At 46.9% G+C, this 12,019-nt stretch overlaps 1 protein-coding gene across 2 annotated transcripts in view; it reads right to left on the bottom strand.

Moving 5' to 3' along the window:
• The window catches only part of RAB3GAP2 (RAB3 GTPase activating non-catalytic protein subunit 2), a 270,922-nt gene that overhangs the window by 4,622 nt on the left and 254,281 nt on the right, over nt 1-12,019 (bottom strand). For both annotated transcript variants that reach the window (XM_083175131.1, XM_083175132.1), the window contains exons 31-32: nt 10,168-10,386; nt 1,525-1,614 (exon numbers count right to left, since the gene is read on the bottom strand). In XM_083175131.1, the coding sequence (XP_083031257.1) occupies nt 1,525-1,614; nt 10,168-10,386 (309 nt within the window). The remainder of the gene's footprint in view (nt 1-1,524; nt 1,615-10,167; nt 10,387-12,019) is intronic.

Here is a 12,019-nt window from a genome sequence, read left to right as displayed (position 1 = left end):
AGATTTAAATATTTTTATAATAGGGTTTATGGATTGTATGTAATAACAAAAAGCACTTTTAGCATCATTGTGTGGTATTTTGGTGTAACTACACTTGTTTTACTAAGTATCATAGAAACACAAAACTAGAAAAGGATACAAACTACTATTAACCCCTTCGCTGGTAATCCCGAGAATTTTCCAGGCTATGACTGAATGCCCAGACTGGCAAGCCCGGAAAACTCTAGGATTGCCAGTGATTAGCGCTGGGCAGCGCTGCTGAGTTCATCGCTGAACTCAGCTGGCTTCAGCGCTGCTCGGCTCCCGCCTCCTCCTCTGTGACCCGGAAGTTCATGCATGGACGGCAGATGCACTGGCAAGGTATAAAACTGCCACTGTATGTTCAACTCACTGTTTATGTCCTGAAGACGGGCTTTGGGCGAAATGCCAGAGGCAACAGTAAACTTTATGCACACTAAGCCCCGGAGTGACGTCTAGCTTCAATATATATATATATATATATATATATATATATATATATATATATATATATATATATATATATATATATATATATACACACTGTATGTATATGAAATTATCCATCTCTATATATCTCTATCTATACAGTATATCTAATTACCCATCGCTATGCGTGGATAAGCAGAGGCACTCAGACTTCCAACAGTGAAATAAAGTGAATATTTAATCGTCTACATGTTTCGGGGATTTCACCCCTTCTTCAGGACAACCACATTGTGCAAAAAACGTGCAATAAATACCCCACAATAGACTTACCCCGCCCGCCGGCTTTCCCACGTCTCCCCAGCCGCCTCCCTGACTCTCCGTCCACTCACCATTCCGTCCAACATGGGAATTTCGGTGAGCGGACGGAGATTCAGGGAGGCGGCTGGGGAGACGTGGGAAAGCCGGCGGGCGGGGTAAGGGGTAAGTCTATTGTGGGGTATTTATTGCACGTTTTTTGCACAGTGTGGTTGTCCTGAAGAAGGGGTGAAATCCCTGAAACATGTAGACGATTAAATATTCACTGTTGGAAGTCTGAGTGCCTCTGCTTATCCACGCATCATATATATCAGGCTGACGCAGAAGGGCAATTGAGCAAGTTACCCCACGGGGGGGGGTCTGAGTGCCGGGTTCTTGGATTTGATATATATATATATATATATACACATACACTGTATCTATCCATATCTATCTATCTAATTCTCCATCCATCCTTATCGTGTTGATGGACTTCTCTACATGGTGGATGCAGCCATCTACCAATACTAATAATGATACATTCAGAATGTAGCCAATGGATTTATGGGAAGCATCAGGATAGAACAGGATCCAGGCCATAGATGTTCCTCCTACACTGAACCAGCCCATCGGCCTCTGTTCCCCTCACAGTATATAAAGCAAATACTCATTGTTCCAATCTTGTTGTCTGTGCTCAGAACTATAACTACGGATGACACAAAATGATAGTAAATACAATAAGCCAAGATCTGGGATGTGTCCTGTGGTCTCCTCAGCCCATACCTGTTGTCGGAGGCTGACTATACCGGGGTCCATGTCTCCACTGGGCAGCAGCTGGATGGATGTCAGGTCTTTGAAGAAGGCGTTTTTCCCCTGGATTTAAAGAGAGGATTCTCATTTACTCCATTCCACAGAGCCCATCTGGGGGACACTGCTACCATGGAATTGTGCTGTGAGCACAGGGGACGGGGACTGAAAGGGTTAAGTTTCTTGGACAGCTGCTTTCCTCTGTATCCTGTTCTCACCAGTGCAAACCATGCAGTGCCGCAGAGGACAGTGTAACTAGAAGGTGAATTAATGTGTGCCCTATGTACGGCGCTGCCCCTGGTAGCACACAGACACCACCTCTGCTTCCCTACATCCCAGCTGTATTGTGTACTGAGCATTGTGCTGCTGTTACCTGTGCTGTTGTAGTGTCTCAGTCACTGTAATGTTCTGTGTCCCTGTATTGTACTAATGTGTGCCCTATGTACAGCGCTGCCCCTGGTAGCACACAGACACCACCTCTGCTTCCCTACATCCCAGCTGTATTGTGTACTGAGCATTGTGCTGCTGTTACCTGTGCTGTTGTAGTGTCTCAGTCACTGTAATGTTCTGTGTCCCCTGTATTGTAATAATGTGTGCCCTATGTACAGCGCTGCCCCTGGTAGTACACGGACACCACCTCTGCTTCCCTACATCCCAGCTGTATTGTGTACTGAGCATTGTGCTGCTGTTACCTGTGCTGTTGTAGTGTCTCAGTCACAGTAATGTTCTGTGCACCCTGTATTGTACTAATGTGTGACCTCTGTACGGCGCTGCCCCTGGTAGTACACGGACACCTCCTCTGCTTCCCTACATCCCAGCTGTATTGTGTACTGAGCATTGTGCTGCTGTTACCTGTGCTGTTGTAGTGTCTCAGTCACTGTAATGTTCTGTGTCCCCTGTATTGTACTAATGTGTGCCCTATGTACGGCGCTACCCCTGGTAGTACACGGATACCTCCTCTGCTTCCCTACATCCCAGCTGTATTGTGTACTGAGCATTGTGCTGCTGTTACCTGTGCTGTTGTAGTGTCTCAGTCACTGTAATGGTCTGTGTCCTCTGTATTGTACTAATGTGTGACCTCTGTACGGCGCTGCCCCTGGTAGTACACGGACACCTCCTCTGCTTCCCTACATCCCAGCTGTATTGTGTACTGAGCATTGTGCTGCTGTTACCTGTGCTGTTGTAGTGTCTCAGTCACTGTAATGTTCTGTGTCCCTGTATTGTACTAATGTGTGCCCTATGTACAGCGCTGCCCCTGGTAGTACACGGACACCTCCTCTGCCTCCCTACATCCCAGCTGTATTGTGTACTGAGCCTTGTGCTGCTGTTACCTGCGCTGTTGTAGTGTCTCAGTCACTGTAATGTTCTGTGTCCCCTGTATTGCACTAATGTGTGCCCTATGTACGGCACTGCCCCTGGTAGTACACAGACACCTCCTCTGCTTCCCTACATCCCAGCTGTATTGTGTACTGAGCATTGTGCTGCTGTTACCTGTGCTGTTGTAGTGTCTCAGTCACTGTAATGTTCTGTGTCCCCTGTATTGTACTAATGTGTGCCCTATGTACGGCACTGCCCCTGGTAGTACACGGAAACCTCCTCTGCTTCCCTACATCCCAGCTGTATTGTGTACTGAGCATTGTGCTGCTGTTACCTGTGCTGTTGTAGTGTCTCAGTCACTGTAATGTTCTGTGTCCTCTGTATTGTACTAAAGTGTACCCTATGTACAGCGCTGCCCCTGGTAGTACACGGATACCTCCTCTGCTTCCCTACATCCCAGCTGTATTGTTTACTGAGCATTGTGCTTCTGTTACCTGTGCTGTTGTAGTGTCTCAGTCACTGTAATGTTCTGTGTCCCCTGTATTGTACTAATGTGTTTCCTATGTACAGCGCTGCCCCTGGTAGTACACAGACATCTCCTCTGCTTCCCTACATCCCTGCTGTATTGTGTACTGAGCATTGTGCTGCTGTTACCTGTGCTGTTGTAGTGTCTCAGTCACTGTAATGTTCTGTGTCCCCTGTATTGCACTAATGTGTGCCCTATGTATGACGCTGTCCCTGGTAGTACACAGACACCTCCTCTGCTTCCCTACATCCCAGCTGTATTGTGTACTGAGCATTGTGCTGCTGTTACCTGTGCTGTTGTAGTGTCTCAGTCACTGTAATGGTCTGTGTCCCCTGTATTGTACTAATGTGTGCCCTATGTACGGCACTACCCCTGGTAGTACACGGACACCTCCTCTGCTTCCTACATCCCAGCTGTATTGTGTACTGAGCATAGTGCTGCTGTTACCTGTGCTGTTGTTGTGTATCAGTCACTGTAATGTTGTGTGTCCCCTGTATTGTACTAATGTGTGCCCTATGTACGGCACTGCCCCTGGTAGTACACAGACACCTCCTCTGCTTCCCTACATCCCAGCTGTATTGTGTACTGAGCATTGTGCTGCTGTTACCTGTGCTGTTGTAGTGTCTCAGTCACTGTAATGTTCTGTGTCCCCTGTATTGCACTAATGTGTGCCCTATGTACTGCACTGCCCCTGGTAGTACACAGACACCTCCTCTGCTTCCCTACATCCCAGCTGTATTGTGTACTGAGCATTGTGCTGCTGTTACCTGTGCTGTTGTAGTGTCTCAGTCACTGTAATGTTCTGTGTCCCCTGTATTGCACTAATGTGTGCCCTATGTACGGCGCTGCCCCTGGTAGTACACGGACACCTCCTCTGCTTCCCTAAATCCCAGCTGTATTGTGTACTGAGCATTGTGCTGCTGTTACCTGTGCTGTTGTAGTGTCTCAGTCACTGTAATGTTCTGTGTCCCCTGTATTGCACTAATGTGTGCCCTATGTACGGCACTGCCCCTGGTAGTACACAGACACCTCCTCTGCTTCCCTACATCCCAGCTGTATTGTGTACTGAGCATTGTGCTGCTGTTACCTGTGCTGTTGTAGTGTCTCAGTCACTGTAATGGTCTGTGTCCCCTGTATTGTACTAATGTGTGCCCTATGTACGGCACTACCCCTGGTAGTACACGGACACCTCCTCTGCTTCCTACATCCCAGCTGTATTGTGTACTGAGCATAGTGCTGCTGTTACCTGTGCTGTTGTTGTGTATCAGTCACTGTAATGTTGTGTGTCCCCTGTATTGTACTAATGTGTGCCCTATGTACGGCGCTGCCCCTGGTAGTACACGGACACCTCCTCTGCTTCCCTAAATCCCAGCTGTATTGTGTACTGAGCATTGTGCTGCTGTTACCTGTGCTGTTGTAGTGTCTCAGTCACTGTAATGTTCTGTGTCCCCTGTATTGCACTAATGTGTGCCCTATGTACAGTGCTGCCCCTCGTAGTACACGGACACCTCCTCTGCTTCCCTACATCCCAGCTGTATTGTGTACTGAGCATTGTGCTGCTGTTACCTGTGCTGTTGTAGTGTCTCAGTCACTGTAATGTTCTGTGTCCCCTGTATTGCACTAATGTGTGCCCTATGTACGGCACTGCCCCTGGTAGTACACGTACACCTCCGCTGCTTCCCTACATCCCAGCTGTATTGTGTACTGAGCATTGTGCTGCTGTTACCTGTGCTGTTGTAGTGTCTCAGTCACTGTAATGTTCTGTGTCCTCTGTATTGTACTAATGTGTGCCCTATGTACGGCGCTGCCCCTGGTAGTACACGGACACCTCCTCTGCTTCCCTACATCCCAGCTGTATTGTGTACTGAGCATTGTGCTGCTGTTACCTGTGCTGTTGTAGTCACTGTAATGTCTGTGTCCCCTGTATTGTACTAATGTGTGCCCTATATACGGCACTGCCCCTGGTAATACATAGACACCTCCTCTGCTTCCCTACATCCCAGCTGTATTGTGTACTGAGCATTGTGCTGCTGTTACCTGTGCTGTTGTAGTGTATCAGTCACTGTAATGTTCTGTGTTCCCTGTATTGTACTAATGTGTGCCCTATGTACTGCGCTGTCCCTGGTAGTACACGGACACCTCCTCTGCTTCCCTACATCCAAGCTGTATTGTGTACTGAGCATTGTGCTGCTGTTACCTGTGCTGTTGTAGTGTATCAGTCACTGTAATGTTCTGTGTCCCCTGTATTGCACTAATGTGTGCCCTATGTACGGCACTGCCCCTGGTAGTACACGTACACCTCCGCTGCTTCCCTACATCCCAGCTGTATTGTGTACTGAGCATTGTGCTGCTGTTACCTGTGCTGTTGTAGTGTCTCAGTCACTGTAATGTTCTGTGTCCTCTGTATTGTACTAATGTGTGCCCTATGTACGGCGCTGCCCCTGGTAGTACACGGACACCTCCTCTGCTTCCCTACATCCCAGCTGTATTGTGTACTGAGCATTGTGCTGCTGTTACCTGTGCTGTTGTAGTCACTGTAATGTCTGTGTCCCCTGTATTGTACTAATGTGTGCCCTATATACGGCACTGCCCCTGGTAATACATAGACACCTCCTCTGCTTCCCTACATCCCAGCTGTATTGTGTACTGAGCATTGTGCTGCTGTTACCTGTGCTGTTGTAGTGTATCAGTCACTGTAATGTTCTGTGTTCCCTGTATTGTACTAATGTGTGCCCTATGTACTGCGCTGTCCCTGGTAGTACACGGACACCTCCTCTGCTTCCCTACATCCAAGCTGTATTGTGTACTGAGCATTGTGCTGCTGTTACCTGTGCTGTTGTAATGTCTCAGTCACTGTAATGTTCTGTGTCCCCTGTATTGTACTAATGTGTGCCATATGTACAGGACTGCACCTGGTAGTACACGGACACTTCCTCTGCTTCCCTACATCCAAGCTGTATTGTGTACTGAGCATTGTGCTGCTGTTACCTGTGCTGTTGTAGTGTATCAGTCACTGTAATGTTCTGTGTTCCCTGTATTGTACTAATGTGTGCCCTATGTACTGCGCTGTCCCTGGTAGTACACGGACACCTCCTCTGCTTCCCTACATCCAAGCTGTATTGTGTACTGAGCATTGTGCTGCTGTTACCTGTGCTGTTGTAATGTCTCAGTCACTGTAATGCTCTGTGTCCCCTGTATTGTACTAATGTGTGCCCTATGTACAGCGCTGCCCCTGGCAGTACACGGACACCTCATCTGCTTCCCTACATCCCAGCTGTATTGTGTACTGAGCATTGTGCTGCTGTTACCTGTGCTGTTGTAGTGTCTCAGTCACTGTAATGTACGGTGCTGCAAACCACTTGCGGCACCTTAGAAATATAAATGTAATAATAATAGCTAAAGAGCAGAGTAGTCCAAATGGAGAAAGCGGAAAAGCCAATAGACAAGCAGAAGATCCCTGATGCAACTGGATGAACATATGGAGACATCCTATGTCTGATCCTCAGGAATCAGAAGGGGACTAATAACGTGTTTAGTGTTTCCCAACCCTGGTCCTCAAGGCACTCGAACAGTCACACAATGTGCACACCAAACAGGTCTACATCCACCATTACTGTATATGGCCATTCCAGGTCTCTCAATGGGAAAGTATCATACCAGACATAGAGAAGAAAGAGGATCCACAATAGCGAACACTGTTTATTCTTTATGAATGTTAATAAAATATAATATATTTATAAAGCAGAAATGCATAAAACTCTATAGTCCCTCATGTATAGAAGATGGTGCATTTTGTGTATGTACAATCACATGCGAGTGTCCACCGCCCAGGATCAGGACTCATAAAGGTGTCCAGATGTAGCACAACAATTAGATATCAACCACACCAGGAGGGGTAAATCAAATGACTGATGATCTAAATAAACTTGAGAATTGGTCAGGAGAATGGCAACTACAGTTTAATGCTAACAAATGCAAAATGATTCACTTGAGACTCAAAAACCCAAAGGCTCAATATAGTATCAAGGGTACTATAATGGAAACTACAGAGGAAGAGAGGGATGTAGGTGTCACTATTTCAGGGGACTTAAAGGCAGGTAGGCAATGTAACAAAGCAATGAAGAAGGCAAGTCAGATGCTTGGTTGCATAGGGAGAGGTATCAGCAGTAGAAAGAAAGAAGTAATAATGCCACTGTATAGGTCATTGGTACGACCTCATCTAGAGTATTGTGTTCAGTTCTGGAGGCCATATCTCCAGAAGGATATAAATACATTAGAGACTATACAAAGAAGAGCAACTAAAATGGTGCATGGCCTACATCACAAAACATACCAGGAAAGACTGAAAGATCTTAATATGTATAGTTTAGAGCAGAGAAGGGAAAGGGGGGACATGATAGAAACTTTCAAATATATCAAGGGCTTTAACATAGTACAGGAGGGAAATTTTCTTCAAAGGAAAAGAAGTAATAAAACACGAGGACATGCACTGAAACTGGAGGGAGGTAGGTTCATGGGAAATGTTAGAAAGAATTACTTCACAGAAAGGGTTGAGTTCACCTGAAGGATAAAAAAGGGGCAGACTAGATGGGCCAAATGGTTCTTATCTGCCGTCAAATTCTATGTTTCTATGTAATGTGTTTCAGCCCAATAGAGTCCTTGTCTGACCAACACTCCGTCACAGGGGAGCTTTATTAGATATTTACCTATAAATGACCCGAAAAACCCACCATCTTGGCAGGTACTGTAAGTGGGGAGACTGGGGGTGGAGAGAGGAGCTGCTGTCCTCAAGAAAGTTAACCCTTTATGGATTCTCAAAAAATATATATACACAAGGTATATCGGGCGCCAAACAATATAAGAATATATGTATTATTTAAAGTATAAAATAATTAATATAATTATGGATTCGCCACAGTTTTAATTTTATATCGGGAATTATCAAATTCAACAAGGGAAACAAAATATTCATAATTTAAGAGAGCGCACGGAGTTGATTAAATAATTATTTAATGTATATAAGAAAATGTATTAACATTTCACATGTATATTTGCACACATAGATAATTTATTATAAAGATAAATATAATAATAGTAAAAATCAATATTCACTTTAAATATAACCGCATAACATATGTCCAGCAGCGTCCACAGTAACCTATAAATGTGTCCACTTTAGGTTGGCTCTTACCCTCTTTATATAGCGTCACAGTCTCCTTTAGGTGGGGAGACTCTAGTGTCCTGATTCTGAGGAAACCGTCAGATATTGTGGACGGAGAAACATGTAAGGCTATTGGAATCTGCTATCCAGCAACACCAGTTAACCCCAAAGCTGCTCATTTACAACTGGACCCCTTTATCTCCCCACGGATACCCGCTGTTCTTCGACCAGCACCAAGGAATGACCTGCGGAGATCTCGTCGGTGCTGACACCTGGCCGGGTGAGTGTGACGCTTCTCTTTGCAATCAGAGAAGGAATCGAGAGGTGGGGGTGTGTGGATCTGCTCCCGGCACAGGCTCATATTCCAACAGAGCCACGCCGGTTGTAGCGGACCGCCAACATCAAATCACCCAACTACACAGCCCTAACCTCGCTCACGTCACTACACCCATTACACAGCGGACACCGTATATATAAAGGAGACTTTCTTTCCAAACTGGGATCCCCAAACATTTAAAGGAATACTCCTATATAACAAACATTAAGGAGCTTGTCCTCCGGTGCCTATCATGGGCTCCGTTCAAAAACTTTGGAGATTAGGACACTAGAGGCTCCCCACTTAAAGGAGACTGTGATGCTATATAAAGAGGGTAAGAGCCAACCTAAAGTGGATACATTTATAGGGTAACTGTGGACGCTGCTGGACATATGTTATGCGGTTATATTTAATTAGAATATAGATTTTTAGGTACTTATGTAGTATCTGGGCGTCCGATTTAGAAATCGGATCCGATCGCATCGCATGCGACCAAATCGTATGCGATGGTCAAGATTTTTCCATAGGATTCAATGTTAAAATGGTCTGAGTCCATTTTAACATAGAATTCAATGGGAAAAAGGGGTCCTTTTCCTTTCCCCACTATCCAAGTGGGCATGAAGTTGGATATAAACCTGTGGCGAGCGTAGCGAGCCACCGAGCCCGAAGCGTGGCGAGCGGACACAGAATACTTTTTAAGAAATATGCGTCCCCTCGCGGGGCTCGCCACGCTTCGGGCTCGGTGGCTCGCTGCGCTCACCACGCTATATAAAATCAACTCTATGCCCACTTGGATAGTGGGGAAATGAACAGGACCTTGTTAACATTGAATCCTATGCAAAATCGCATCGCATCGCATCTGATTGTATGCCTTAAGGTAAGGCATACAATCACAAAATCGGACGCCCAGATACTACATAAGTACCGATTTTTACTATTATTTTTTTTTTATCCTTATAATAAATTGTAATCTATGTGTGCAAATATACATGTGAAATGTTAATTCATTTTCTTATATACATTAACTAATTATTTAATCAACTCCGTGCGCTCTCTTAAATTATAAATGTTTTGTTTTCCTTTATGGATTCAGTTCCTGTGCATTGAACACAACGCAGTTGAAGCAACTGGAGCAGTGTCTACCCAAATAAATGAAGACGGAATAAGAAATGTCACATTACTTACAATAGCCTTGTGTATTCACACCCATACACACACAATATAGTACTGCTGTAGAAACTTCCATGGTCAGGAATGTTCTCAGCTTAGGATACAGGAGAGGGAAGGGTTAACACATACCTTACTGTCAAAGAGAGCAAGAGGTTTAATGGACTTCAGAGAGAACCTCATAACCGCGTACATGATGAAGCAGAAGACAAACTGGTGCTCTACCAGGGGGTAGTGAATGTGTTTCTGCTCCAGTGCCAGCTCCACAATAGAGCTTGGACCTTCAACTGACACCCAAGCGTCTTCCACCTCCAGCAGTGGTGCTGACATCTCATCACTGCTAACATCAGCCTAGAAGGACGTCATGCAATGGTTACATCCATAGAACAGCAGCCTGATACGTTGTCATATGGTCATTGTCTAGTCTCTGATCTAGACATCTATCCTCCGCCCCATCAGTTCTTATCATTCCTCCACCCTCATGTGTACCCATGATTCCTCTGTCCACATCCGTCTTCCACCCCCATCATTACTCTGCCCCATCATTCCTTATCATTCCTCTGTCCACATTCGTCCTCTGCCCCATCATTCCTCCTCTCCCATCGTTCTTCTGCGCCCATCACTCCTCTGTCCACATCCGTCCTCCGCCCCCAGCCCCCATCTTTCCTCCGTCCACATCATTCCTCTGCCCACATCTGTCCTCCGCCCCATCATTCCTCTGTCCACCGCCCCCATCATTCCTCTGGCCACATCTGTCCTCCGCCCCATCATTCCTCTGTCCACCGCCCCCATCATTCCTCCGTCCACATCCATCCTCCGCCCCATCATTGCACTATCCACATCCATCCTCCACCCCCATCATTCCTCTGTCCACATCCGTCCTCCGTCCCCATCATTCCTCTGTCCACATTGGTCCTCTGCCCCCATCATTACTCTGTCCACATTGGTCCATCATTCCTCTGTCCACATCTATCCCCATCATTCCGCTGTCCACATCTATCCCCATCATTCCGCTGTCCACATCTGCCCCCATCATTCCCTTGTCCATATCCGTACTCAACCCCATCATTCCTTTGTCTACATTAGTCCTCCACCCCATCTGCCCCCATCATTGCCATGTCCACATCTGTCCTCCGTCCCCATCATTCCTCTGTCCACATCGGTCCTCCGCCCTCATCATTCCTCTGGCCACATCCATCCTCTGCCCCATCGTTCCTCTGTCCACCTCCCCCATCGTTCCTCTGTCCACCTCCCCCATCATTCCTCCGTCCACATCCATCCTCTGCCCCATCATTGCTCTGTCCACATCCATCCTCCACCCCCATCATTCCTCTGTCCACATCCGTCCTCCGTCCCCATCATTCCTCTGTCCACATCCGTCCTCCGTCCCCATCATTCCTCTGCCCCATCGTTCCTCTGTCCACCTCCCCCATCAGTCCTCTGTCCACCTCTCCCATCGTTCCTCTGTCCACCTCCCCCATCATTCCTCCGTCCACATCATTGCTCTGTCCACATCCATCCTCTGCCCCTATCATTCCTCTGTACACATCGGTCCTCTGGGGGCCATCATTCCTCCTTCCACATTGGTCCATCATTCCTCTGTCAACATCTGCCCCCACCATTCCCTTGCACACATCCGTCCTCCACCCCATCATTCCTCTGTCTACATCAGTCCTCCACCCCATCTGCCCCCATCATTCCCCTGTCCACATCTGTCCTCCGTCCCCATCATTGCTCTGTCCACATCGGTCCTCCGCCCTCATCATTCCTCTGGCCACATCCGTCCTCCGCCCCATCGTTCCTCTGTCCACCTCCCCCATCATTCCTCCGTCCACATCCATCCTCTGCCCCATCATTGCTCTGTCCACATCCATCCTCTGCCCCATCATTGCTCTGTCCACATCCATCCTCTGCCCCCATCATTCCTCTGTCCACTTCGGTCCTCAGCCCATCATTCATCTGTCCTCCATCCCCATCATTCCTC

This window comes from Crinia signifera, chromosome 3 (assembly GCF_055691185.1).
Source record: "Crinia signifera chromosome 3, ASM5569118v1, whole genome shotgun sequence".
NCBI lineage: Eukaryota > Metazoa > Chordata > Amphibia > Anura > Myobatrachidae > Crinia > Crinia signifera.
This window is presented reverse-complemented; position numbering and strand designations above follow the sequence as displayed.